The sequence below is a fragment of the Felis catus genome, chromosome F1 (assembly GCF_018350175.1).
Source record: "Felis catus isolate Fca126 chromosome F1, F.catus_Fca126_mat1.0, whole genome shotgun sequence".
Classification (NCBI taxonomy): Eukaryota; Metazoa; Chordata; class Mammalia; order Carnivora; family Felidae; genus Felis; species Felis catus.
In genome coordinates this window covers 39,101,228-39,129,156 of record NC_058384.1, presented here as the reverse complement: position 1 = coordinate 39,129,156, position 27,929 = coordinate 39,101,228, and the positions used below count along the sequence as shown (strand labels likewise).

Here is a 27,929-nt window from a genome sequence, read left to right as displayed (position 1 = left end):
GTAAGGCCTTTATTTCTGTCATTTAATGTTCATTTGTAAGGGCTCCCTATGTGCCACTAGGATTACAAGGGTAAATAAGTTTGTGTCCTTAAGGAGCACAGATACTCAGGAGGAAGACAAGCATGGAAGCTGTGGGGGGGAATCCACTGCAGAAACGGTATAATAGAGGGATGAACAGGGACATGAATGTCTCAGCTGACGCACATCTCGACTTCTAGGTTAATCTAGACACCAGATATCACCTTCTGTAAAATTCCATTATGTTAAAATCAATATCCTGAATTAAGAAATATTAAAATCCTAATAGGATTGAATTGACTAAAGTATCTGTGAAGCAACCGTAACTGAGAATGGTAACCGTGTTAATGTGGAAAACTGATCGAAACATCTGTGGTTTTCTCACTCGCTTTTGTAATTGTAATAGCGGTTGCTTTGCACTATCTGTTCCATCCAAGGATGGTCTTTTTTAATTGTATGCTTTGTCAGAAGACCGACTCTCTCTATTTCTTTCTCTTCCTACACCCTCTCATGCTCTTTTCCTGTAAAATAGTCTGGCTAAGCTCTCCTTTCAGAATCTCTTCCTATTGCCCCTGTCTTCCACAATCGTCATTGCAAATCTCCTTTTTCTGTTTCACATTCAAGTTTAACATATTCACGTTCCTTGGCACTTATTTTTCTTTGGTTTCTTGTATCCAATCAATCAAATTCTACAACTTGTTTTCATCTGCCTCTGTTGTCACTGACAATTCCTTGCCTTCACTTGTGGTAAATTCTCATTCGGGATCCTCCCATATCTTCCTCATGTGGGTTCTCTGCCTTTATTTCCCACACTCCATTCTAAGTATTTCCATACCTCTTTACATCACTGGCTTCTATGGTGATTTAATTCTTAGAATTCACTGCCATTTTCCAGAGTGAATGACTAATTTGGTCTTAGTGGGAAAACTACCAAGACTCTGATCAGGATTTTCCATCCAAGCAGGTTTTATTTCATATACTTTCTCTTTTCATATAATCTTTGTCTCTCAGATATAAGTCCTCTCATTGGTCACTATGATGATTTCTTCTCTTTTAAAATTCATAATCTTGATTCTCCACAAATCTTTTAGTATTTAACTTGTATTTTTATAATACCATAGTCCACATGTATAAGACTTTCTTTATTTCATATATACAAATTTCTTTCTTTCTTTCTTTTGAGAGAGAGATAGAAGATACAAGTGAGTGAGAGGCAGAGAGAGAGTATCCCACAAGGGGAAGAGAAAGAGAGAAGTGGGGCTCACCTGGGGCTCCTGTTTTACCCAAAGCGGAGATCGTGCTCACCCAAAGTGGGTCTTGAGCTCACCCGATGTGGGACTCGAACTCATGAGCTGTAAGATCACGATCTGAGTCGAAGTCAGATGCTTAATGACTGAGCCACCCAGGCGCTCATACAAATTTCTATATTTTGCTCCCTCACTAAGTCGTGAGTCCTGAGGATAGTGACCGTGTCTGCAGTAAACACTAACTGGGGTAGCTGACGTTCCCCACATGATTACTTCTACCCCTCTCCCTCCTCCAGCTCTAGCTAAGTGGTCTGAATGGAAATGGTCATCTTCTTTTATGATCCTGCTCTTCTGATCATAGGATTGGTTAAGGTGTAGACTTGTCACCATAACAGCTCATTCCCTGGACCACAGTGAGTGATTCAGAGTGACATGTGACCTAAATAGGGCCAGAATCCTATCTCAAGAGTTGAGAGAGAAAAACCAGTTTTTCTCTTGTATTAAAAGCTGTAAAAAACGAGAGCCTGGACCCTTTGGGTGGTACATGTCCCACCAGAGAAAAATGACCTGGGAGAACGGCTGAGAAGCAGACAGAGAATTCTTTGTTCATTCCTCTTCTTGCCAATCTGAGATTTAATTAACTATTTATTCAATTCTTAGAGCTAGTTCTCAATAAATCTCTGTCCTTTTATTTGTTTCATCTGGTTTGAGTTGAGTTTGTCATTTACAACCATGGAGGTCCTCATTCATATAATATTTGAACTATATTTTGAAATCCTTGTAGAATTGATCTGTAAAATGGGCACCTCTATATATGATATGCCTCATATCTGACCAATTAGCTTAACTTAAAAAAAAAAAAGAGCTCCAGAAGAAATTTTTTTTTAATTTTAAATTTATTTTTTTAATTTACATCCAAGTTAGTTAGCGTATCATGCAACAATGATTTCAGGAGTAGATTCCTTAATACCCCTTACTCACTTAGCTCATACCCCTCCCACAACCCCCTCCGGTAACCCTCTGTTTGTTCCCCATATTTAAGAGTCTCTTATGTTTCGTCCCCCTCCCTGTTTTTACATTATTTTTGCTTCCCTTCCCTTATGTTCATCTGTTTTGTCTCTTAAAGTCCTCATATGAGTGAAGTCATATGATGTTTGTCTATGACTAATTTCACTTAGCATAATACCCTCAGTTCCACCCATGTAGTTGCAAATGGCAAGATTTCATTCTTTTTAATTGCCAAGTAATACTCCATTGTATAAATATACCACATCTTCTTTATCCATTCATTCATCTGTTGATGGAAATTAGGGCTCTTTCCATACTTTGGCTATTGTTGATAGTGCCGCTAGAAACATGGGGGTGCATGTGTCCCTTCTAAACACCATACCTGTATCCTTCGGATAAATACCTAGTAGTGCAATTGCTGGGTTATAGGGTGGTTCTATTTTTAATTTTTTGAGGAACCTCCATACCATTTTCCAGAGTGGCTGCACCAGCTTGCATTCCCACCAGCAGTGCAAAAGAGATCCTATCTCTCCACATCCTTGCCAACATCTGTTGTTGCTTCAGTTGTTAATGTTAGCCATTCTGACAGGGGTGAGGTGATATCTCATTGTGGTTTTGATTTGTATTTCCCTGGTGATGAGTGATGTTGAGCATTTCTTCATGTGTCGGTTAGCCATCTGGATGTCTTCTTTGGAGAAGTGTCTATTCATGTCTTTTGCCCATTTCTTCACTGGATTATTGGTTTTTTTTGGGGGGGTGTTGAGTTTGATAAGTTCTTTATAGATTTTGGATACTAACCCTTTATCTGATATGTCGTTTGCAAATATAGAAGAAAACTTTTGTTGTCAAAACTCTTTAAATTCTATCCTGAAATTCTTCCTAATTTATTTACTCCCTAAGCTTTTTGGTTACAATACCTGAAAATCAGTGCATGACAATTTAATTTGCCTTCTAATAAGGCACACTCCCACCTCCCTAAAGTTACAGACTCTCATTTATCGATTGTCCCTTAAAACTGTGATTTGTTTATTTTACATAACAAAGATATACTGAAGGCTTATTTTGAGCCAGATGTGCTAAAAATTTACCTCTTCAATCCTCCAACACACCTCTGAAGTAGGTACTATTATTATCTCCGTTTACAATGAGAAAACTGAGGCACAGAGAGACTAATTTGCCCTAGGTCACAGAGTTAGTACATAGTGGAGCTGGAATTAATTCTTAAACTTTATTATGCATCAGAACAACTCAGGTGTGTGTTAAAAATGCAGATTCCTGGAACCTACTCATCCAGAATCAGACCAAGAAAAGGTAAGACTACTTTTTAGATTTTTTTACATTTACCAAAAAATTCTCTCATCTGTAGCCTTCAGCTATCTTAAATTTGGTTGAGAATACATTTCATCTTTTTTGATTTTTGTAATAGAATGAGATTCTGCCACATGTGGATCTGATATTTAAACTGTACTGATCTTCTGTATGCTGAAAACTATAGAAAGCTTATGAAGGAAATTGAAGAAGATATAAAGAAATGGAAAAACATTCTGTGCTCATGGACTGGAAGAATAAATATTGTCAAAATGTCAATACTACCCAAAGCTATCTACACATTCAATGCAATCCCAATCAAAATTGCACCAGCATTCTTCTCGAAACTAGAATAAGCAATCCTAAAATTTATATGGAACCACAAAAGGTCCCGAATAGCCAAAGTAATTTTGAAGAAGACCAAAGCAGGAGGCATCACAATCCCAGACTTTAACCTCTACTACAAAGCTGTCATCATCAAGACAGCATGGTATTGGCACAAAAACAGACACACAGACCAATGGAATAGAATAGAAACCCCAGAACTAGACCCACAAATGTATGGCCAACTCATCTTTGACAAAGCAGGAAAGAGCATCCAATGGAAAAAAGACAGTCTCTTTAACAAATGGTGCTGGGAGAACTGGACAGCAACATGCAGAAGATTGAAACTAGACCACTTTCTTACACCATTCACAAAAATAAACTCAAAATGGATAAAGGACCTGAATGTGAGACAGGAAACCATCAAAACCCTAGAGGAGAAAGCAGAAAAAGACCTCTCTGACCTCAGCCATAGCAATCTCTTACTTGACACATCCCCAAAGGCAAGGGAATTAAAAGCAAAAATGAACTACTGGGACCTTATGAAGATAAAAAGCTTCTGCACAGCAAAGGAAACAACCAACAAAACTAAAAGGCAACCAAAAGAATGGGAAAAGATATTTGCAAATGACATATCAGACAAAGGGCTAGTATCCAAAATCTATAAAGAGCTCACCAAACTCCACACCTGAAAAACAAATAACCCAGTGAAAAAATGGGCAGAAAACATGAATAGGCACTTCTCTAAAGAAGACATCCGGATGGCCAATAGGCACATGAAAGGATGCTCAACGTCATTCCTCATCAGGGAAATACAAATCAAAACCACACTCAGATATCACCTCACACCAGTCAGAGTGGCCAAAATGAACAAATCAGGAGACTATAGATGCTGGAGAGGATGTGGAGAAATGGAAATCCTCTTGCACTGTTGGTGGGAATGCAAATTGGTACAGCCACTCTGGAAAAGAGTGTGGAGGTTCCTCAGAAAATTAAAAATAGACCTACCCTATGACCCAGCAATAGCACTGCTAGGAATTTACCCAAGGGATACAGGAGTACTGATGCATAGGGGCACTTGTACCCCAATGTTTATAGCAGCACTCTCAACAATAGCCAAATTATGGAAAGAGCCTAAATGTCCATCAACTGATGAATGGATAAAGAAATTGTGGTTTATATACACAATGGAGTACTACGTGGCCATGAGAAAGAATGAAATATGGCCTTTTGTAGCAACGTGGATGGAACTGGAGAGTGTTATGCTAAGTGAAATAAGCCATACAGAGAAAGACAGATACCATATGTTTTCACTCTTATGTGGATCCTGAGAAACTTAACAGAAACCCATGGGGGAGGGGAAGAAAAAAAAAGAAAAAGAAAAAGAGGTTAGAGTGGAAGAGAGCCAAAGCATAAGAGACTCTTAAAAACTGAGAACAAACTGAGGGTTGATGGGGGGTGGGAGGGCGGGGAGGATGGGTGATGGGTATTGAGGAGGGCACCTTTTGGGATGAGCACTGGGTGTTGTATGGAAACCAATTTGACAATAAATTTCATATATTGAATAAATAAATAAATAAATAAATAAATAAATTGTACTGATCTTGCTTCAATAAATAATAACAAATACATACCCTTCAGGCACTCACCAGAGATCCTAATCTTGAACTGACCGCCAGCCAGATCACTGCAAAGAAATAGTTGAAACAGTATTTGAGAAAGACATGACCAAAGAACATGCTTACTACTTAATCCTTTCGCTTTCCTTACTCTATCACCCAAATAGAATAAATCCCCCACAAATCCACATACTTGGACTTTGTCAGTGTGATTCTCTGTGGAAATGCTTTCAACTCTTCTCAATCTCTCAATTAACCAGCTCCCATTCCATGCTCAGTTTCTGGGTATTGTCCCCACCATACTTCTAAAGGCACTGTTACTGAGGTCACCAGCAGCCAACTGGAGACTATATGATTTCGAGGCTAAGGAGGTGTTCTCCGAAGTCAGTCCAGCTCAATTCAAATCCCGATTCTGCCACCTCCTGGCTCCAGCTCTTTGCTGAACCTCTCCGTGTTGCTCAATGTTCCTACCTGTAAAATGAGGATAATTATGGCACCTATATCCAGGGTAAGTGTGAGGAATGAGCGAAGTAATAATGCTTGTCAGGTGATGAGAACAGTGCACACACAGTCAATGAATGCTATTCGCCAGAATATAAGCTCCTTCAGAGCAAGTTCAATGTTTCCTTCATGACTATGTTCTCAGCGCCTGACATATAGAAGTTACTCAAATGTAAATGCAATAAATCCAGTAACTACCAAATCTAATGGCATTTTCAGGTCCTTTCTTAGTTGATCTTATGTGACATCAGTCAAATACTCAGATAGTATTACCTCTGCCAGGCACTGTTCCAAGCACTTTACACTTATTTACTCTTTTAGTTCCCATAACAATCTTATGAGACAGGCACATTACTGTGAGCATTTTATACACGATGAAAGTGAGGAACAGAGATGCTTAGTAATTTGCCCAAGCTCACACAGCTAGTAAGTGGTAGAGCCAGGAATGGAACCCAGGCAGTATGGTTTCAGAGTTTATGCCTTTAACTTATGTTTGCCGCTACTCATTTCTTCTTTAAAACTCTCTTCCTGGGGTGCCTGGGTGTCTCACTTTGGCTCAAGTCATGATCTCACAGTTCGTGGGTTCAAGCCCTGTGTTGGGCTCTGTGCTGACAGCTAGGGGCTTGGAGCCTGCTTCAGATTCTGTGTCTCCCCCCCTCTCTCTGCCCCTCCCCTGCTGCTTCTCTCTCTCTCTCTCTCTCTCTCTCTCTCTCTCTCTCTCTCTCTCTCTCAAAAATAAACATTAAAAGAAATAAATAAAACAAAATAAAGAAAAAATAAAACTCTCTTCCATTGGCTTCCATGAAAGCACCATCTCTCTGACTCCTCCTTCATTGGTTTTCTCTCTGCTTAGCTCTGAAGCAGGAATGACATTTCCCAGAAATCTGTCTACAGCCACTGCCTTCATTTACTTTACGTGCTCCCTAGTTGAGGGCATCCACTGCCATCCCTCCTTGGATGATTCCCAGCCCTGTATCTCCATCCCAGAGATCCTTCCTGAGGCTCAGACTTGTGTGTCCAATTGCTCAGTGGACCACATGCCCATCTGACACATATAATAAATGTATTCTTTTCCTCAGCAAACATGCTTCTTTTCCATTTAATTCTCTGCCTTAGGAAATCACCCATCACTGAAGCCAGTGAGCTGACAATCACCTGTAACCCAGCTCTTGCTTTCTCCTGTCCCGTCCAGTCAGCATCCACCTCCGTTCGATATTTGACTGTACCTCCTAAACGTCTCTGAATCCTCATACACATTTCCCTTTTTGGATTCTCTTACCCTGACTGTAGCTTCCTAACCGGTTGCCCTATGCCTCTTTGACCCATTTCTCTCAGTGCTATAGGAGTTACTTTACAACAACAGAACCCCCCAAAGCTCCTGACATCACTTTCCTGATGACAACTTTGTCACGACCCCCTTTGCTAAGAGAGGAATAACTGGATTCCTTGACACGATATGCAAGGCCTTTCGCGGTCTGGTGCTGCCCCTGCTTCTGGTTTCATCAGCTTCCCCTCTCTGGCTTGAAAGCAACTTGCTCTAGCAATTCTGAGCTCCTTGCGTGTCCCCTGGAGATCTCTGTGCTTTCACGAAGCTGTGCTTTCTCAAAGATCTCTCGTAAATGCCCTTTCCCAGCTGTCTCACTGACCACGCTTCCTTCTCCTTCAAGAATCAGATCTTCAGAAGAGCAGCAAACCAAACACATACCACAAGAGGCCATCGCTTGATAGATTTTAGCTCCCTTCTCATGATGCACCCACTTTCCCTGGCAAAATTGATGTGTTCTGCTGTATAAACTGCTTATTTTCTTTAGTCTACTAATCACAAGTATACAGTTATTGGTAAATTATACCCCACTTTTAAAAAATAATAAATTCATCTTATTTTTTAATGTTTATTTTTGAGAGAGAGAGAGAGTGTGTGTGAGTGCAAGCGGGGGAGGGGCAGAAAGAGAGGGAGACACACAATCTGAAGCAGGCTCCAGGCTCTGAGCTGTCAGCACAGAGCCCAACGCGGGGGCTTGAACTCACGAACACAAGGTCATGACCTGAGCCGAGCTCTGACACTTAACCGACTGAACCACCCAGGTGCCCCAATGAATTCATTTTAAATAAACCCACTTACATCTTTTTTCGTTCAAATGTATTATACTCTTTATTTTTTTATATTTATTTATTTATTTTTGAGAGAGAGAGAGAGAGAGAGCGAGAGCACATGTGTGCATGTAAGCTGGAGGAGCAGAGAGAGAGGGGGACAGAGAATCCCAAGCAGGCTCCATTCGGTCAGCACAGAGCCTGCCATGGGGCTTGAACTCACCAACCGTGAGATCATGACTGAGCTGAAATCAAGAGTCAGACATTTAACTGACTGAGCCACTCAGGCACCTCAGGTACTCTTTATATTAAAATAACAGTGGGGATGCCTGACTGGCTCAGTCATGTGACTCTTGATCTCAGGGTTGTGAGTTCGAGCCCCACTTTGAGTGTAGAGATTACTTAAAAATAAAAGCTTTAGGGGCGCCTGGGTGGCGCAGTCGGTTAAGCGTCCGACTTCAGCCAGGTCACTATCTCGCGGTCCGTGAGTTCGAGCCCCGCGTCAGGCTCTGGGCTGATGGCTCGGAGCCTGGAGCCTATTTCCGATTCTGTGTCTCCCTCTCTCTCTGCCCCTCCCCCGTTCACGCTCTGTCTCTCTCTGTCCCAAAAAAAATAAATAAAAACGTTGAAAGAAAAAAAAAATTAAAAAAAATAAAAGCTTTAAAAAAATAATAGGAGTCAAGAAAAAACCCCAATCTTACCCCAAATCAAATCAGTATTTTATTTGTCCATCTTATCTTTAGCTCCTTATCCACGTGCAGATTCTCTTTTCTATATTTATATTTAATATCCTCCATAGAATTGTACATTCCACCTCCTTTGATAAGGTCATACATGTTTTTCTAGTGTGCTTCTAACATGTTTCTGACTTGCTTCCTCTCCCTCACGTCTTTTCCACTAGGAAAACCAGTGACAACAGTTTGGTGTGCACCTTTCCACCCTGTTCTCCTGTTGAATCAGTTGTATTCGGGGAGGAGGAAGGGAGGTTTCGTCATTTGTTTTACAAAACAGAGACGATATAACACACGTGTCTTTTCCTCTTGCTCTTCTCCTTTAACAATTCATGAAATTACTCCAGGCTAATAAACATAGCTCTAACTCATTCTTTCAGCTGCCTAGTATCTTAAGGGCTGAAGAGACCACGATTGACTCAGCCAATCCTGTGTTGAAGGGCAGTCAGGTTGTTTCCAGTTCTTTACCACTACACACAGTGTTGCAACAAGCAAATACACATATCCTTGCACACTAATGCTTTTGTTTCCATGGGATTTCGTCCCCCAAACAGGAATTGTTTATAGAAACTAGGTTGGAGCATGGTTTGTAAATAAATAAAAGCACACAGCATAGCACCATACATTCAAAGAAGGTCAGTAAATGATGATAATGATAAAGGATATTTGACTATATGGTTACCTAGCAACGTTTTGATGGGAAAAGATATGTTTCCCAGCAACTAGCAAGTATACATCATTGAATGAGAACTTGTAAGGAAGCACGAAAGACAGAACCTGGTGCATAGCAACTAGGAACCACTGTTGCAAAGCGTATTTCCTGTTGTATTTGCTAGGCCATCTTACACTGTGGAGCACTAGTCTAAGCAGCTCTATTACTGGATACTGAGTCCCTGACCTTCTACAGTTCTAATCAAACTATAATATGCTTTCAAAAAACCTCAGCTTTTAAAGAGCTCACCAATTGTATTACCTTGAAGCTGGTGATTTCAGAGTTACGAAGGTGTCTATTTAAGGCAGTTGTATGTGAAAGCACATTAGATGAGGAGTCAGAAACTAATCCTTGCCTCTGCCCACTTGTCAGCACGGTGGCATTTTGAGCAAGCCTCAAAATCGTCATATGTAAAAAAAAAGCTAATAACACTCATGCTGCCTACTTTGCAGTATTGTAGTGAGGAACAAATGGAATTATGCAAATGAAAGTACTTTGAGAGAGCTATACATATATTAGCATTGTTAATATTCTTCTGATTCCTGAGTGGGCAATGTACTGTGTATAGTGGCACCTTCCTGTTCTTTGTATCGCCAGGAAAGAATACATTACCACAGAAAAGATTGATTTTGTAGCAGTCATGAAGTGCACTACGAAAGTACAGAACAATCAATATAAAAATAACAGACTAGATGTCAGCCATTGAATCTATCTGCCGACGTTGTTCAATGAACTTCTAGGACAATGAAGATATTTACAAAGCTGCCTCAGTTTTTAATGTTTCATACATAAATGAAAATAAAATAATATAGCATGATTTCCCCCCTTCTTTCCTGTAAGTTTCTATTTTTAACTCCTGTACAGCATCAGACGTAATACCCTTGTGTTCTTTCCCTGGTCCTGGCTCCTGCCCATAATATATACACATGCTATAGGAATCCAGCTACGCTTGGGATGTTTCCTGTCCAATTACTGTTATTTTTACTGTGATTGAAACATTGAGAAATTGGTTCCATTATAGATTAATACTCCATATATATTTTGAATGGATAGGTCTATGGGTGGAATAGCAGAAACTCCCCAACAGACATGAAGGATCATTCGTTTCAGAAATAAGGCATACCTACAGTGTTCACTCTTTGGTGGGACAGAATGTTGGTTGAAGGAGCTCAGAAGTCTCAGTGCCAGTTGAAATTTGGCAGTTGGTTCCTTCCAGCTGTTCTTAAAGGTATTCTCCCTGCGGGGATTTAAAAGTGGCTCCTAGTTATGGCTTAAGATTTTTATGTTTAGCTATTTCTGTTTTGATTCTTCCCTTGGGAAAAAAAGAGAAAATGAGATGTTTAACCAGTAGTGAAGGGCTTATGAAGTTCTGTAGAGTTAGATCTAAATTATCACAACTGTCAATAGTTGGTAAAATCAGTGGGGAAAAAAGGCACCATGTATAAAACACACAATTTATTATTATTGTTGTTATTATGATGATGATGATGATTATTAATGTTTTACTTTTCAGCTGGTTGTGGTGACATCAGGTAGACAACCCAAGAGAGAAAAAAGCAGAGATTCCTTGGAGTGATTTCAAGTCTCAGGCTTTTTCAGGATCTTTGAAGTAATAATTTGGGGATTGCTTACCATGCTTTTTAAGTGTGCATCTGTTGAAGAGAAAGGAGAAAGAGAAAAAAACTTCTGAGACTGAAGCTGCCTTTATTTAAAACAGTTTTTCAGTCTAAATCTTTTTTTCAAAAGGCAGACTTTTGTTGTGGATCATTTTATATTACTTTAAAGAGTTAAATATGTGAGAACTTAAAATGTATAACAAGTAACATGGAAATAGAGTAAATAAAAATATTAGAACATACTCCATATCCTCTTTACTTTACCAAGACATGGAGAATAAATGTGATTTTTGAAATTTTCTTTTCTTTTAGAGAAAATTGAATTTACAAAATAGATAAATTACAGCAGTGATTATACACATCATAGAAGGGCTCTTCTATAGATGTCTCAAAATATATAGATAACAGCCGAATTTCTTTTTTTGTGCATTTTTTAATGTTTATTTATTTTTGAGAGAGAGCATACGGAAGGGGCAGAGAGAGAGGGGGACAGAAGCTCTGAAGCGAGCTCCTGGCTGATGGCAGAAAGCCCGATACGGGGCTCAAACCCACAAACCATGAGATCATGACCTGAGCTGAAGTCAGCTGCTTAACTGACTGAGCCACCCAGGCACCCCAACAGATGAATTTCTTAACATATAGAAATCACAGTGCCTATTGTTCCATACACAAGGCATTGTGGTGAAGAACTTAGGTACTGCACAAAGCAAAATACTCCTGTCTCATACATAGTAGTGATTTGAGTGACCTACTCTTAATTTTATATCTACATAACACAATATGAAATAAAGAATTAGCAATTATGAAAGGAAGGAGCACTATTAATTATTGTATAGTTTTGTCATAAGTCAGAGAACTTTTTTCTTGAATTATCTAGAATATAGGCAAACAAGTAGCCTATAAAATGAGTATCATCTAAGACGCTTGAATTCACACTATGTAGATCTTGAGAAAGGCTACTTGGATGGATTTGAGTATTGATATTGAGCTATGGGACGTGATGTATACACAGTGAAGAAACTCTCACTGTACTTGAATTTTTAAAAGTCAATGACCCAGTAGACATTTTTGGTTGTTCAAAACTCTTTGTCAACCTTTCTTCCTAATACAAATACATGTAATGAAAGTTTGTTTCTGATACTATATAGAGAGTAGTATTGAAAACTTGTAAGACTACTTGTAATGAACATACCATACTAAAGTAAAATGATGAGGGGCACCTGGCTCAGTCAGTATTGCATGCAACTCCTGATCTCAAGGGTTGTGAGTTTGAGCCCCATGTTGGTGTAAAGATTACATAAGAAAATAATAAAGAAAGTAAAATTGTTCTTAAAAAATAAAATATGTTACAGAAGAAACTAATGAGCAAAACCTAGTTCTGTTTTATTCAATCTCTTTATTATAGGATTGTTCCCGTTATCTGTAAGATGTTAAGTATGCAGATATAAAACAAATATTAAAATATTCCTGTAATATTTTCCTTTTGAAATGTCACATTTCTTAACTATTTGAACCATTTCCAGACTTTAGTCCAGGCATCTATCTCATATTTGGTTTACTCATACCTAACAAGAATAGGATAATACAGATTTTTTCTTTCCCCTGCAAAGCCAAAATACATGGAAAATTTCTTGCTATTTTCTCTAATAAGTTTAAACTACATCAGTTTTATTTTCTTAAAAAATTTAATATTTTAGATTTAAGAGTGAGATCCATTTTATATTTTACAATTAAGTATTTTCTAAAACTAAGGACTAATAAACAGATCTTTGAAACTTCTTTATAAAAAGTTTACAATAAAAATGTATGTAGTTTTACAAGTGATAATGTGAAATTTTATCTTAACCTGAACTGGAGTTTTAAATATTGTTTAGAAACTATTTATTACCCTAAGTTTATCCTTTTAGCTCTTTTCATTAAAAAAATTTTTTTTTACTCCTGTGAAGACTTTAACCAATATATTCCATTTTCCGTAGTCTAAAACAGTGTTTAGAAATATTGATGCTGAGTGCTATTGATTACTTTGATGACATTTTCTGAGTTTAATTTTTTCATTACCTAGCTATCTTTCAGAGACTGGCATTTTGATTTTTATAATTAATATTCTATGTACCAGGAATGTATTTTTATTTTCTATTTATGAAGAATTGCGTAGCACAACCACTGTAAGTGATGTGCTGGTATGTTACCTTATAAATGCTCAAGGTACAGCTTCTAATGTTGAAAAATAGAAAAATAAATTGACCTTGATGAAGTGTGTCTTCTTTTGTCTGTTCCCAGGAAAGTTTATTTCAGGTATTTCTACTGCTGAAATGATTAGCGTTAACAGCTTTTTCCCTCCATTTTATTTTACAGGGTCTCTTCATCTTCCTGATATATGGGGTATACAACACAGAGGTAAGTCTGCTTGGAGTATCTCAAGGCTGACAGAGTGAATGAGAGAAATGACAGGTTTCTTATCTTGATAACTGAGGAACAAAGTTGGCTTTTCATATGAGTGTCCTACTGCCCTTCATGCTTGGACTAGCTTATATGCATCCCAGCTTACCATTAAACACTGACGCCCTGAATAAAGGGACAGCCTCATTTCTCACAGGCATTGACTAATATTTTACTACTGCCTTAAGTTTTGGAATTTTCAGTCTTTCTTTTAACACTTAGCTATCCTTGACGGTATTCAGGTTTTACAATTTAAGTGGCAGAATGCTTATAGGTAACTTCATGGAATTAGAATAATATTTCTTACCACCAAATGTTCATTAAATATTACCTTTTAAGTTTCTGCACAGGTTCAGAGAGGCCCATAAAGAATAATGAATAATCTTATGGTTTCAATGGTGAAGTTTCTCAGAGAAGTCATTTACTATTTAGTTATGAGCAGTTATTTAGTTAGAAATATTGTGAAAAAATGGACTTGAAATTTCACGAAGAAAATATACTATGTAAACGAATTATTGTGATGGTTCTAGTCGTTTTATGAAAAAAATTGTGATTTATATAGGCTTTGTTAGGCAAGTAGCTGGTTTAGATTTTGGCACGTCTAATATGAAAGTGAGTGCTTTGTGTACACTAGCCACTGAGTAGAGACTTGTGTGGTATTTGTTAGTCTCTGATTTCAAGATTTTACTTTGTAATTTTCCCTCAAGAAAAAAATTGTAATTTTGCATGCGTTTCTCAGCAGTCTATACTGGGGGAGGGCAGAGTGAATCCTAGTTCACGTCTTAGAAGGGCCTGGTAGTCAGTTTTTCCTAAATAAGTAACATAAGGGGCAAGGCAACATTGTAACATTGCAAACAGAGTCATTAGCCAGACAGAAAAGGTATGTGGGTATTTAAATAACATCTGATGATGATGAAGTATGAGTGTGGGCGTGTTTTACAGGGCTGCAGCACCCGGATTACACGCGGTTTCCTTCTTCAGTAGCCTTCAGGTAGGTTGGCAGTAAAACAACTTTTTTTTTTTTTGCAACGGTTTCAAAGCAGGCTCCTCCTATAAATGCAAAGGTACACGCCCACTATTAAAACATTTCCAACCTAAGAGGGATAACGGAAGAAATCTGTTTTAATAAATGTTGGGCATTTGAAGTTTACTGCTTTTAGGCAGAACCAAAAGTGCCCTAAGTGACCCATTTCTGGGTTTGGATTGTGATTCAATACCTAGACTACAAATTGTAAGCTAGAAAAAGCCCCAACATTCAGTCCTCAGTTTCCCCCATCTTGCCAGCCTCTTTCTCTGCAGCCCCCGAGCCACGCCGCAGTAAGGTCCCGCGTAATTCCGCCCCTTGGGTTCCACCCCCTGAGCGTCCTCCCCCAGAAGCCCTCACCCACGTCCAACTCCGTCAGTGCAGCCCACCAATCACGCCCGTTCGCCTGGAAGCCTCTTTCTACAGGGGACCCAAATCCCCGCCCCTCGAGCCCTGGGCCTCCCCTCCGCCCAACCGCCCCAGTGATTGACAGGCAGACCGGGCGGAAGCTGCAGCGCAGGCGCCGTGGCTCCGCAGAGCTCCCCTCTGGCTGGGTTGAAGAGTTCCCAGCAGACACCGCGCCGCGGCTGCGCAGTACAGGGGAGGCTTTTAATTCCATTGTGGAGAGGACGGCGTTATTTTTATTAACTGGAGGCGACGGCGGCTGCGGCGGCGGCGGTACCCGTAAGTGTTGCCGGTGGGTCTGAGAGGGAGAGGGCGAGGCCCAGGGAAGAGTCCCAGGACCATGTGTGCCGGTGCCGGAGGCGACCGGGCTGGGAATTAGTGCTGGGCGCGTTGCGGTCTGGGCGGCGGCGCGGCGGGGTCCTGGGCGCTGCGGTGGTCCCGGCCCGGGGCCCGGTTCCACCCCCTTTCCTCCCTCTTCCCTCTTCCTCCTCCTCTCCTCAGCCAGGCCTCCTTCGGGGTATGAAAATCGGCAGTGGGTTCCTGAGTGGCGGCGGTGGTACCGGCAGTAGCGGTGGTAGCGGCTCCGGCGGCGGTGGTAGTAGCGGCGGCGGCAGCGGCGGCAGCGGCAGCAGCAGGAGGGCAGAGATGGAACCCACCTTTCCCCAGGGTATGGTTATGTTCAACCACCGGCTTCCCCCGGTCACCAGCTTCACCCGGCCGGCGGGGTCGGCCGCCCCTCCCCCGCAGTGCGTGTTATCCTCCTCTACCTCCGCAGCCCCGGCCGCTGAGCCCCCCCCTCCGCCAGCCCCGGACATGACTTTCAAGAAGGAGCCGGCGGCGTCAGCCGCGGCCTTCCCCTCGCAGAGGACCTCCTGGGGATTCTTGCAGTCTTTGGTTAGCATCAAACAGGAGAAACCCGCAGATCCTGAGGAGCAGCAGTCCCACCACCACCATCACCACCACCACTATGGGGGGCTGTTCGCTGGGGCTGAGGAGAGATCTCCTGGCCTAGGAGGCGGGGATGGGGGGAGCCACGGCGTCATCCAGGACCTCAGTATTCTCCACCAGCATGCCCAGCAGCAACCAGCCCAGCACCACCGTGACGTATTGCTCAGCAGCAGTAGCAGGACTGATGACCACCATGGCAGTGAGGAGCCAAAGCAGGACACTAATGTCAAAAAGGCAAAGAGGCCAAAGCCAGAATCTCAGGGAATCAAAGCCAAGAGGAAGCCAAGTGCATCTTCCAAACCTTCTTTGGTTGGAGATGGAGAAGGTGCCATCCTCTCCCCAAGTCAGAAACCTCATATCTGTGATCACTGTAGTGCTGCTTTCAGAAGCTCCTATCACCTGCGGAGACATGTCCTCATTCATACTGGAGAACGACCTTTCCAGTGCAGCCAGTGTAGTATGGGTTTCATTCAGAAATACCTACTACAGAGACATGAGAAAATTCATAGTAGAGAGAAGCCATTTGGATGTGATCAGTGCAGCATGAAGTTTATTCAGAAGTACCATATGGAGAGACACAAGAGGACGCATAGTGGAGAAAAGCCATATAAATGTGACACTTGCCAACAGTATTTTTCAAGGACTGATAGACTGTTGAAGCACAGGCGCACATGTGGTGAAGCCATAGCTAAAGGAGCCGCTGGTGCAGAACCTGGGTCATCAGCCCATAGCAGTATGGGTAATCTGGCTGTGTTGTCTCAGGGAAATACAAGTTCTTCAAGGAGAAAAACGAAGTCAAAAAGTATAGCTGTTGAAAATAAGGAACATAAGACTGGTAAAACAAGTGAATCACAAATTTCAAATAATATAAACATGCAGAGTTACTCAGTAGAAATGCCTACTGTGTCTTCCAGTGGAGGCATAATTGGCACTGGTATTGATGAACTGCAGAAAAGGGTGCCAAAACTGATCTTTAAGAAAGGAAGCAGAAAGAATACAGAGAAAAGCTACCTTAATTTTGTGTCACCATTACCAGACATCATTGGACAGAAGTCCTTGTCTGGGAAACCAGGTGGCTCACTTGGCATAGTTTCGAATAATAGTGTGGAGACTATTAGTCTTCTCCAAAGTACCAGTGGTAAACAAGGTCAAATAAGTAGTAATTATGATGATGCCATGCAGTTTTCAAAGAAAAGAAGATATTTACCAACTGCCAGCAGCAACAGTGCCTTTTCTATAAATGTAGGACACATGGTCTCCCAACAGTCCGTCATTCAGTCTGCAGGTGTCAGTGTTTTGGACAATGAGACTCCATTGTCCCTTATTGACTCCTCAGCTCTAAATGCTGAAATTAAGTCTTGTCATGACAAGTCTGGAATTCCTGATGAGGTTTTACAAAGTATTTTGGATCAATACTCCAACAAATCAGAAAGCCAGAAAGAGGATCCTTTCAACATAACGGAACCACGAGTGGATTTACACACCTCAGGAGAACACTCAGAGTTGGTTCAAGAAGAAAATTTGAGCCCAGGCACCCAAACATCTTCAAGTGATAAGGCAAGCATGTTGCAAGAATACTCCAAATACCTCCAACAGGCTTTTGAAAAATCCACTAATGCAGGTTTTACTCTTGGACACGGTTTCCAGTTTGTCAGTTTGTCTTCACCTCTCCACAACCACACTTTATTTCCAGAAAAACAAATATACACTACATCTCCTTTGGAGTGTGGTTTCGGCCAATCTGTTACCTCAGTGTTGCCATCTTCATTGCCAAAGCCTCCTTTTGGGATGTTGTTTGGATCTCAACCAGGTCTTTATTTATCTGCTTTGGATGCTACACATCAGCAGTTGACACCTTCCCAGGAGCTGGATGATCTGATAGATTCTCAGAAGAATTTAGAGACTTCATCAGCCTTCCAGTCCTCATCTCAGAAATTGACTAGCCAGAAGGAACAACAGAAAAATTTAGAGTCCTCAACAAGCTTTCAGATTCCATCTCAGGAGTTAGCTAGCCAGATAGATCCTCAGAAAGACATAGAGCCTAGAACAACGTACCAGATTGAGAACTTTGCACAAGCGTTTGGTTCTCAGTTTAAGTCGGGCAGCAGGGTGCCAATGACCTTCATCACTAACTCTAATGGAGAAGTGGACCATAGAGTAAGGACTTCAGTGTCAGATTTCTCAGGGTATACAAATATGATGTCTGATGTAAGTGAGCCATGTAGTACGAGAGTAAAGACACCCACCAGCCAAAGTTACAGGTAAGGTCCCCAAAGTGACCAGGCTGGAGGTCTAATGTAATTTTGTTTTATTTTGAGAACACTGCCATTGGAATGTTTCTACACGATCCTATTAAGAATAATGTAATGCCCTTTCAATGCAACTTTTCATATTTAGTTTATTTTGTTAGTGTGATTTTAGCTCTGTTTGTATTATGATTTTTAATCAAAATCAATAGATTAAAAATAGTTTGACATTCAAAGTGACAATGTTTAGCAATCAAATTTACATGTATAGATTGTCAGGGAATAGCCCAAAAGTTTTAAATGCAAAAAACCCACAAAAATACAAAAAAAAAAAAAACAAAAAAAGCAAAAAAAAAAAAACAAAAACAAAAACAAAAAAAAACCTACAAAAAAGACAAAAAAAACCCACAAAAAAAAAAAAAACTTTGTTGCTAGGATTAAGGTTATTCTAATTGCTTTACTCTCAGGAAAGTGTAATAACGCATGGGGATTCTGTACGTTATCACTGTAATGGAATATCCAATTTACAGATAGTATGATAATACATTTTATCATTTAAGTAAGGGATCGAAAACATTTCAAATTGCTCTATCTGGGCTGATATACATTTCATCATTTTAAGTAAGGGATCGAAAACATTTCAAATTGCTGTCTCCATCTAGGCTGATCCAAAATTCTGAGATGTTGGCTACCTATGTTTTGTTGCAGCTTTTAAATGTACTCTGAACTTCCAAACCATTCATTCCAGCCTGGTAGAACAAATATTCTTGGATCTTTGATCAAAGCCTGGAATGATAGCTTTAATAAAAGAAGAAGAAAAAATAGCACCCTCTCCTTATCCCAACTGTAACAGGGCTGTAGTTCCATTAGGAGTTATGATATCTGGCACAGTGTTGACACCCAAGTGGTTGGTTGGATCCAGTATTAGAACCCAAGTTGGAATTACATAATTTTTTGAAATTTGGGGTATGCATTATTTATTATACATGGCTTAAAGCATCGTTTTCTTGTCTGTGTTATTACGTGTCACCCACACTTCTGTTTTTTTGTTCTTTTCTTGACTTACCCTCTTTCTTAAAGTTCTGAGCCTGCCTTGTTCCCTCTTCTCTCTGGACAGTTTCAATTTTAGAATGATTTACATTCCATTAGGTAACTCATTAGGCATTTTATATGCCTTTGTGGCATTCAAATACTAAATAATAGGATAAACAACCCCCCATCTTTTAAAAAAAAAAAAAAAACAACCATAGAGATTTCCATGTATAATAAAGCCCCACCTAGTCTGAGCTACAGATACTGTTAATAAGGTTGTAATTCCAACTGGTGACCTAGCTAATGTGAGGAATAAGTGTCTGCATTTAGTAGTGACATCAGAACCTCTTTGTGAAATTGCAGCCTTTAATGTACATTTTAAAAGGGTGCATTAGTCAGTATTGTACAGGGGTCTTGTAAAGTCATCAAAACTTGCTATGAACGCTAATTGCCATTTGAAGCTACTGATAAGACAGTGGCTTTGCTCTAAACCACTTTTTAGCAATTGTATTTTTTTCCTGATTATATTTTTTAATGTACTTTGATGTTTATGCTGATGAGTTTTTTATGTACTTTTGGTGATGTTTCAGTCTTATGTACTCTTCTGACGTCAGAAAAGTACCACTGGTTGTTTGCAGTCTTATTGTGTAATCAGCCTACCACAGGCTTCCATGTATAATAAAGTAATTAATATTGTGCAAGTGTAAAACACTTCTGTTATGAAAGCAGTGTTTGGAAAATAAGAAATTATTAAAAATGGTTACAAAATATTAGTTAATTTCCTTTCCCCACTTTCCTCCCTTAAGTCTGCTTACCAGCTAAAGGGTCACCTATTTGTCATTGCAAGATTCTTAGAAAATGTGTTTAATCCTCTTAAATACATCAATACTAAAACGTCTGTATTTCTTATTTTGGTAAGTGCGGTAAGTTCTATTGGGTACAGAGTACAAGCTGTAATCAAAGGATGGAGAGGACCTTTACCACTGTATCTCTTAAGCTGTATGATTTTTCTCCAGTGTTTGTTTTATACAGGTTTTGAATTTCTTTAACTTTTATTGTGTGTACTGAATACTGCATATGTATTATTCTGATTGTTTGCTCTAGTTTACTACCAATAAAAGACCTGTTAATCACAAAATTGAAGAAAGGAGATATCACTTAATATCCAGTAACATTTTTCAGTTTTTTTCATGAACTACATTTTCTAAAATATTCACATCAGTGGTATAACTTGCAGTTTAGAGACTTGTATTTCTATTGTTTTTTTTTTAACTTAAGTATTTCATGTTTCTAGGTTTATTTTATTTGAAAACTGGTTGAGCATTTTGTGTTTGAGGTGCACTATATGGAAGGGTAGAAAGTTAATATGTAAATTAGAACATGCTTTGTTGAAATTGGGTTACGTATCCTAAGTATTACATCAGAGAGACTATTGAGGCCTCACTTAAAATCAGATTCCAATATCTTTTGGTTTTAGATGCATCTTTTTTGCCTCAAAAAGGTTGTAATAACAGTAGGACACAAAAAGGGCCTTGAGCATTTTTAGTAGCAAAACTATTAGTCATAGTCTAATAATGTTTTAAAAAGTTGAAAGTATAGATATCAGAAGGAAAGAGGTAAGACATTTAAATATTGAAGATGCAGAAGAGATATTTGAAAGTAAGTACCTTTTAAAGATGGAGAAAAAATTGTGGGTGGCTATGTAAAATCATGAGAAAATTGTGCTTTGAAATTCAGTAGCTACAAATGTTGAATTAAGGAGTAAAAATATTAAAGGATAGAATAGATCTTTGAAGCTTTGCTTTTTTTGGGTATATGATACTATTACAGGGAAATGATAAATTATATTAGACATAAACATGGGTTTGTCTCTAGAGAAATAATCTGCTGGGCCCATATGATTGGGAAAAGTAAATTAGTTTTCTTTGCCAAAGTCATTTCCTAGCTTTGGTATTTTCTCGAACAAGACTGCTAAACAGAATCTCCCTGATTCTGCATTCAAATCCAATTCTTAATTTTTCTGCACAGATGACGGACTTCTCCATTCTAGGTTAACCTTAACTTTTTTTTTTTTTTTTTTTTTTTTTTTTTTTTACCCACCTCCCCCCCCTCCCCCCCCCCCCCCCCGCCGTTTTCTTCTGTTTGTGGAAGGGCCATATTTGAATATGGTCATTTTAAAATTAAGGTTTTTACTTTCAAGATGTTAGGGTATGAAGTAGAAAACTGTTGTGTTGCTGTACATTCAGGATGAATGTACCATAATTTACCATAATTTAGCAGTTGCTAGTCAGTAATTTGTGTGGTAATTCAATAATGAGAACAGAAATACGTGGAAAAAGATCTGTGCTTAATCTTTTTTCTTTATTAGTAGGCTCTACCGCCAGTGTGGGGTTCGAACTCACGACCCGTAGATCAAGAGTCACATGCTCTAACGACCGGGTCAGTCAGGTGGCCCTGTACTTAAAATTTTTAATATTTCTAAAAAATTGCAAACAGTGATACAAATATTTCTGCCTCACATTTAGTTTTCTGTATTACATTAATCAGGTGAGAAAGGCAAAACTTTCTGTTCATTCCTGGTATCTGGCATTTTGTAGTTTCTTGTAATTAGTAGCATTTAAGCCTGAACTGGGTGACAGTTTGAGCAATAGGACATACACAGTCCTTAGCTTACAAATTCGTAGGTCTTGTTAAACTAAAGAACTTTCTTCAAATGAAAATTAACTTCTGAACTTCAAAGTTATGTTTTTAGAGTAAACTACATCTGAAGACTTAACGATTTTTTGAGTTTTATGGTCTTCATGTTTTCTGTGATCCATAATGACAGGTTTTAATTTTTAAAATGTGATGCAAGATTCCTTTGTTGGTGCTATGATACTCATACCATCTATGAGAGGATAATGAGTTCCTGGCAGATTTTGAGGGAAAATGTGTTAGTTCCACTTGTTATTTATGTCCTTAGTCATTGATTACTTAAAATGAACATTAACATAAAGACAGCATTAGGAGTTCTATTGTCTTATCCTTGATCAAAAAACTTGAAAATAAATCCTCTGAAATTATAGTGAGTTTAAACCATACAGAGGGCATACAATTCTAAAATTATTTCTCCTTTTTACCTGTTTCGCTTTTTAAAAAAGTATTGACTGCATGTGAGTGACCAACGTAAGTAGATTCTACTGTAAGATTTTCATGAACCTTTGCTCTAGGGAGAACTATATGTAACATTTTTAGTGTCTCAAACTCTGGGCAGCTGTTGAGAGAATTGATATCTCCCCACCCCCATTCGTTACCAGAAATATATTTGCACATGAAAGTTTACAAGCCAACTTGTATGTTCACAATAACCACCCCCGTCCTCAAAATGAACAAACTCCAATAAAAAATTCTTAACCTGTGGACCTTAAAGATTCCCTGCCTTGGGGTGCCTAGCAGGCTCAGTGGCAAGAATACGCAACTCTTTATCTTGGGGTCGTGAGTTCGAGCCCCACATTGGGTGTAGAGATTACTAAAAAAATAAATAAGCTTAAAAAAAAATCTCTGCCTTAGAAGAATGCCTAAATATTGAAATTTTGTGTTATAAATAGTCATTACCTAAATTAAGCGTCAGATATTAGGCATACTTAAAAGTTTCTTTATCTGCAATTAGTTAGCATTTATGGAACCACATTTAGGTTACATAAGGCCATAAAGTTTTATGATAAAGCTGGTCAGATAATTAGTGGAATATAATTCTCTGCACAGTTTCCCATCTGATAATAAGTACCATAGAGACGCTAAACGTGACAATTGTTCAGTATTTTCAATCAACAAAGAAATGTGTTAACAGTGTATAATAACTACAGTCAACCATTGTGCTGCTTCAGTTGCACAGGAGTAGCTTCCCTCATAAGCAAGTATATTGATAAAAATGAAAGCCCACAGCCACCCCACGTCTTTTTGCCTAAAGAATAACACTGAGTTCTTAACATGAAAACTCTGCTTCATATAGCCTGAGTGTGACTAGCTAGGTTGAAATATACTGTGCAAGATAAGTCTTGAGAAGTATGTTGTTACATGTTGAGATAAGTATCTCTTGGGAAATGTAGATAAACAGCTGGAGAAAAATGTAATGATTTGGATCTTATACTCCAAAGGGAAAATTTTGTTTCCTGTGTTTGTAGGGAGTAAAAGAATAATGAGCAGAGGTTGTGTGTTAAGGGAGGTAAGGAATATGTTAGAATAGGAGAAGGAAAGGAATAGGTTTGAAGGAAAATAGGGAATATAAAATTTACTCCAATATTGATAAGGGTCCTGGGGAATTTAAGTAACTAGAAAGGTAAAGGAGATCTTTGAAAAACTGTTCGTATTTTGTCATTCTCTCAGTTCAGACTTCTTTAGGTACTTTGGTTTGGTATGAACTTTAGTACTATTGTGGAACAATTAATAAATAACTCTTAACAGACAACTGTGGTGAACTTCTGTTTACATTCCCAATCTAGGAAAAAGATGGCTAATCTTTGTGTTTATATATTAAATCTTTTCTTTAGTAACTCATAAAGTCACACAGCTCCCATTGGTTGGTGAGAATTGCAAATAACTTTTTTTACCAAAACAATTGCAGTCAAAATTATTGTTATATGTGTTGAACTGAATATGCACAGAATTGAGGAATTAAGACAAAATCTCTGAATCAACATCCCCAACCACCAAGAAAGAGATGTACAAGTACAGTGTATAAAGGCATATTGTATTCTGACAAAGAAAAAGTGTGAGTGTAACATGTTGGAAACTCCCTAATTATTATTTTTTAGGTTTTGCTTTGAAAAGTGTTGTTTAATTTTAACTTGTGACTGACTCATTTGTTCATTCTACTTTATACAAGATCTTGTTTTTATAAGCATTATCTATTGGAAAATTAAAAGGAGCTAAAGTTTAATCTTGATTTTTGAGATAAATACAGCTTTTTAAATCTGGGAGTGACATTTTTAGATTAATTTTTTAAACAGTGGATTGCAAAATTGAATGACAAGATCAGCAATGTAACTATTTTATGTTTGGTTGCACATAAACTAGGCTCTTCCTACAAGGAAGCCAAGTATAAACATTTGAAAGAGAGTTCCTTCTTTTTGGAGGATAATGAGAACTGTAAATGGGTATCATTGTGGGTCTCCATGAATAGACAACCCATGACCTTGATCAGTTTAGTAGTGGTCCTGGAAATATCCTCTCTGAGCCTGCAGTTTTGTTACTTAGTGGCCCCAAATAACAAAAGTGTTCAGTAAGAGATTACAAAGCAGGCCGAGATGAGACCTGGAGTTTTCCTCTTGCAAATGGATGAAGTACAGGAATGAAAGTTATTAGAAAAATATTTGCTTTTAATAGACCCAACATGTAAATTTTACTGTCCTAAGCACAATATTAGAAAACTGATTGAGGTTCATAGCACTGCATACGTGCATTAAAACATTTTTAAAAATTAGTCCTGTATGATCCCCTTTTGTTTAGCCTTTCAATGAACATCTTAAAATTGTGTTAATATTGTTAAGAATTATGTTGTTTCTAAGTTACTGTGGAATTTTATTCCTTTGAGTTTGGGAGACAATGCTGCAGAAGTTCCCAAGATTTTTTTTTTTTTTTTAATGTTTATTTTTGAGAAGAGAGAGAGAGAGAGAGAGCATGAGCTGGTTAGGGACAGAGAGCGAGGGAGACACAGAACCCAAAGCAGGCTCCAGGCTCCAGTCAGCACAGAGCCCGACGCAGGGCTCGAACTCACAAACCGCCGAGATCATGACCTTAACTTAGTTAAGCCGAAGTTGGACACTTAACTGACTGAGCCACCCAGCTGCCTGAAGTGTTTATTTTTTTAATGTGATTTTTTCCACTAAGATATCATATATGTTTCGATCACATTTGGAGTAGTCAGCTGTGTATCTGTTTTTATGAGTGTTAATGTTAGCAATTTAGCTAATCTCTTAAAAGTTTGGTGAAGAAAATTTATATGGGTAATCTGAAATCATTACACTCTTAACTTTTTTAATTGTTTCATTTTTAGTAAAGAAGAAATCATAACTAAACATAGTTCAGGATTTATTTGAATATAAAATACCTAAGAATGTTGAACATAGTGTCAAAAGCATTCAAACCGTTGTGACAGATTTGTCTTTGAAAAGGAAGGATTATTGTGTAAAGGAAAAGTGTAAAGGGATGTAAGGAGATTAATATTAGTGGATGTGTTTACCATAGTCGTATAGTAAAAGATCTTAAAGATTTGAATGAGATGCATTTGGGAGACTGGTAATAACAGTAAGCTGATATGGGTTACTGCTGATGAATCACAGGAATGTATTATGGAAGCACAATTAAAATACGATTTGGGGAGATTTCTAGAGAAGGCTGGGGGAATGAACAGAAAATTACAGTTTTCGTTTTGTTCATACTTTAATTTTATTAAACCTCTAAAGCAAATTGATATTTGACAAGGAGAGAAAAGGTATATTAGTGAAAGATACAATGTTATTTTTGCTGATAATGCTAGTGTGTATGACCTATGAAAGGAGAAAAGGTAGTATTTAGGAAAAGTTGGGAGAAAGGGGGGCATCTTGCATAATCATGTATTTCTAACAAGAACATTTCAATTCCCTGCCTTGTAACTGTTGAGATTTTGAATTACTGTAATTTAGTATGGGTGAACATCTTAATTTATAAAAAATAATGTTCTCACAAACAACTAATTGGTTAATACAGGGTAAAAGAACACTTTTATTCTTATCTAAAAACTAGGTAGCTAAGAAAGAATTATAAGGGGGAACTTTTTTTTTCTTTTTTGCTTTTGAATCCCATCAGCTCATCTGTGTATGTAATTGAAATCTTACATAACATGCAAGTAAAAATTTATAAGATTGGATGTATAATTATGGAATCATTTCAAGGCTTCCCATGGCATTTCATGATAGAAATTATTTGTCTGATTTTCAAACCCAAAATAAATAATATGCATTTTCTAATTTAATAAGAAATGATCACTCTGGGTTATATCAGTCACTCACCCAACCGGACCAATACTCCATCTGGAGCTAAAATACAAAAACATTTTGAACAGTCTGAAAGTACTGCTTGTTAAAAACATTCAGTACTGAATATCAGTTGGAATTTTGGCAGCTGAATATCAGAGCAGAAATTCAAAATATTTGTAGAATTGCTTTTCAGACTTCAGTTGGTGATTTTGTTTATAAACCACATATAAATAATTATTTAGATGATCAAGTTTATTCTAACACCCCCCCCCCCCCATGTACTTGCTTTGTAATAAAATATTCAGAACACAAATTACTGGGGCTGAATATATTAAAAAAAGAATTGTATTTTTAGATGGAATACTAGCAAGAGCAGATGGTAGGGACATTGCTCAGCAATAAATAAGATTAATGTGTTTAGAGCTATTAAGATTGTGAAGAGAAAGGAAAAAAGTTTAGCCTATCAATAGGAAGCAAACCACTGCCTGAACCTGACTTGACTGGATTTGAAAAAGCTCATTTCTCAGAAACAGGGCTAGAGAATTGAACTTCCCTGAACACATATAAGGTTTAAGGTAGATCCAGTTTCTCCCTGTGTGTTAAGAGCAGCCACTTCAAATCTTTCAGGAGGCTTTCAAATGCTGGAGAGCAGCAGTTGTTCTGGTGTATTATAAAATGTACGTCAAAGATCTCTTTTTGAAAAACACTGAATTTTTTTTCACATGATAAGATTACAATGCATATCTAGAAATGTCTGTTGAAAAGTAAGATGAAATAATTCATAAAGATATTTAGTATTTACATTGTGAACATGTGAAATAAATTATTCTTTAGAAATGGTCACGATAGTGTACTTAGAATAGAAGGAATAAATTTAGTTTATACCTTGGAAATGGATATCTTCAAAATTCTCTTATTCCTTTCTGCCATTTGTTCTATGAAACCATCAGGTTAGTTGAAGCCTATTAACTTATTCATTTATAAATGAGTTTGAGTCATATTTTTTCTCTTAAATACAGCATCACTGTATTTTACATTAGGAATAGATAAAAAGAAATGTATTGATAATTTTATAGTTGCACTTAGCTGATTTGATTTAAAATGTTAGCCATTTTTAATAAAAGTAAATCGAGCATTTTACTGTTACCAGAGACTCTCATAAGTAAACATATATTTTTTAAGTTAGAAACCTGTGGTGCTCACTGTTCTTCTTGATTTTGGTCCCAGTTACATTGTTATCCAGATTGAAACTGGGACAACTGGTCTGGAACTTGGGAATGTATTCCCTTCTCCATTTAGCTACTTCTTAATCTCATAATTTTCAACTCCTCATAATCTACCCACTACAAAATTCAGAGTTTGTATATGTGTTGGATTAAGCATTAAATAATGTTGAAGGAGAATGTGGAAAAGAAAGCTTTTGCTAATCTATTAGTGAAATCAGACACATTAGTCACTAGTATTTTGTATTACATGGTAATCAGAAATTAAGCTAAATGTTTTTTTAACATCAAACATTTCAGTGTATTGCTTCCTGAGCAAGTCCAAATGTATATAGATGATCATTGCATCAAGAAAAAGATGCCATACAAATAAAAGAGATTATATGGTACTGGGATTTGCAAGATTTTTCATTCCATGAAGTATCCCTTGCATCTATCTCGT

The 27,929-nt window shown here is 38.2% G+C and overlaps 1 protein-coding gene and 2 long non-coding RNA genes across 7 annotated transcripts in view; 2 read left to right on the top strand and 1 right to left on the bottom strand.

The window, feature by feature from the left end:
• The window catches only part of LOC109495690, a 42,519-nt gene extending 31,485 nt beyond the window's left edge, over positions 1 to 11,034 (bottom strand). Inside the window, exons 1-3 of one of the 2 annotated variants that reach the window (XR_006591632.1) lie at positions 10,683 to 11,034; positions 5,718 to 5,995; positions 5,540 to 5,592 (exon numbers count right to left, since the gene is read on the bottom strand). This is a non-coding gene — a long non-coding RNA (uncharacterized LOC109495690). The remainder of the gene's footprint in view (positions 1 to 5,539; positions 5,593 to 5,717; positions 5,996 to 10,682) is intronic. The other variant, XR_002151298.3, reaches the window with a different exon arrangement.
• LOC123382753 lies at positions 910 to 3,852 on the top strand. The gene is made up of 3 exons (XR_006591633.1): positions 910 to 982; positions 3,516 to 3,584; positions 3,700 to 3,852. It is a non-coding gene; the product is annotated as an uncharacterized LOC123382753 (long non-coding RNA).
• A 22-nt stretch (positions 11,035 to 11,056) lies between the features above and the next one.
• Positions 11,057 to 20,407, top strand: ZNF281 (zinc finger protein 281). Of its 4 annotated transcripts, XM_023247447.2 has the most exons (5): positions 11,057 to 11,168; positions 13,531 to 13,572; positions 14,557 to 14,605; positions 14,914 to 15,322; positions 15,549 to 20,407. In XM_023247447.2, exons 2-5 carry the CDS (start codon positions 13,553 to 13,555, stop codon positions 18,254 to 18,256), a joined length of 3,186 nt encoding a protein of 1,061 aa, XP_023103215.1. In that variant the 5' UTR covers positions 11,057 to 11,168; positions 13,531 to 13,552; the 3' UTR covers positions 18,257 to 20,407. The 4 variants fall into 4 exon arrangements, with proteins under 4 accessions (XP_023103215.1, XP_006942906.2, XP_023103216.1 ...); XM_006942844.4 differs by lacking the exon at positions 14,914 to 15,322 and having other exon boundaries at positions 11,073 to 11,168; positions 15,545 to 20,407; XM_023247448.2 differs by lacking the exons at positions 11,057 to 11,168; positions 13,531 to 13,572; positions 14,557 to 14,605 and having other exon boundaries at positions 15,183 to 15,322; positions 15,545 to 20,407.
• Positions 20,408 to 27,929: the final 7,522 nt, after the last annotated feature.

What these genes read in the sequence shown, in the direction of transcription:
- ZNF281 (XM_023247447.2), top strand. Translation starts at nt 13,553, where the DNA reads ATGGGGTATACAACACAGAG. An exon ending in ATGGGGTATACAACACAGAG is followed by an intron (nt 13,573 to 14,556) that starts GTAAGTCTGCTT and finishes CGTGTTTTACAG; the next exon opens with GGCTGCAGCACCCGGATTAC. An exon ending in CTGCGGCGGCGGCGGTACCC is followed by an intron (nt 15,323 to 15,548) that starts GTAAGTGTTGCC and finishes CTCCTCAGCCAG; the next exon opens with GCCTCCTTCGGGGTATGAAA.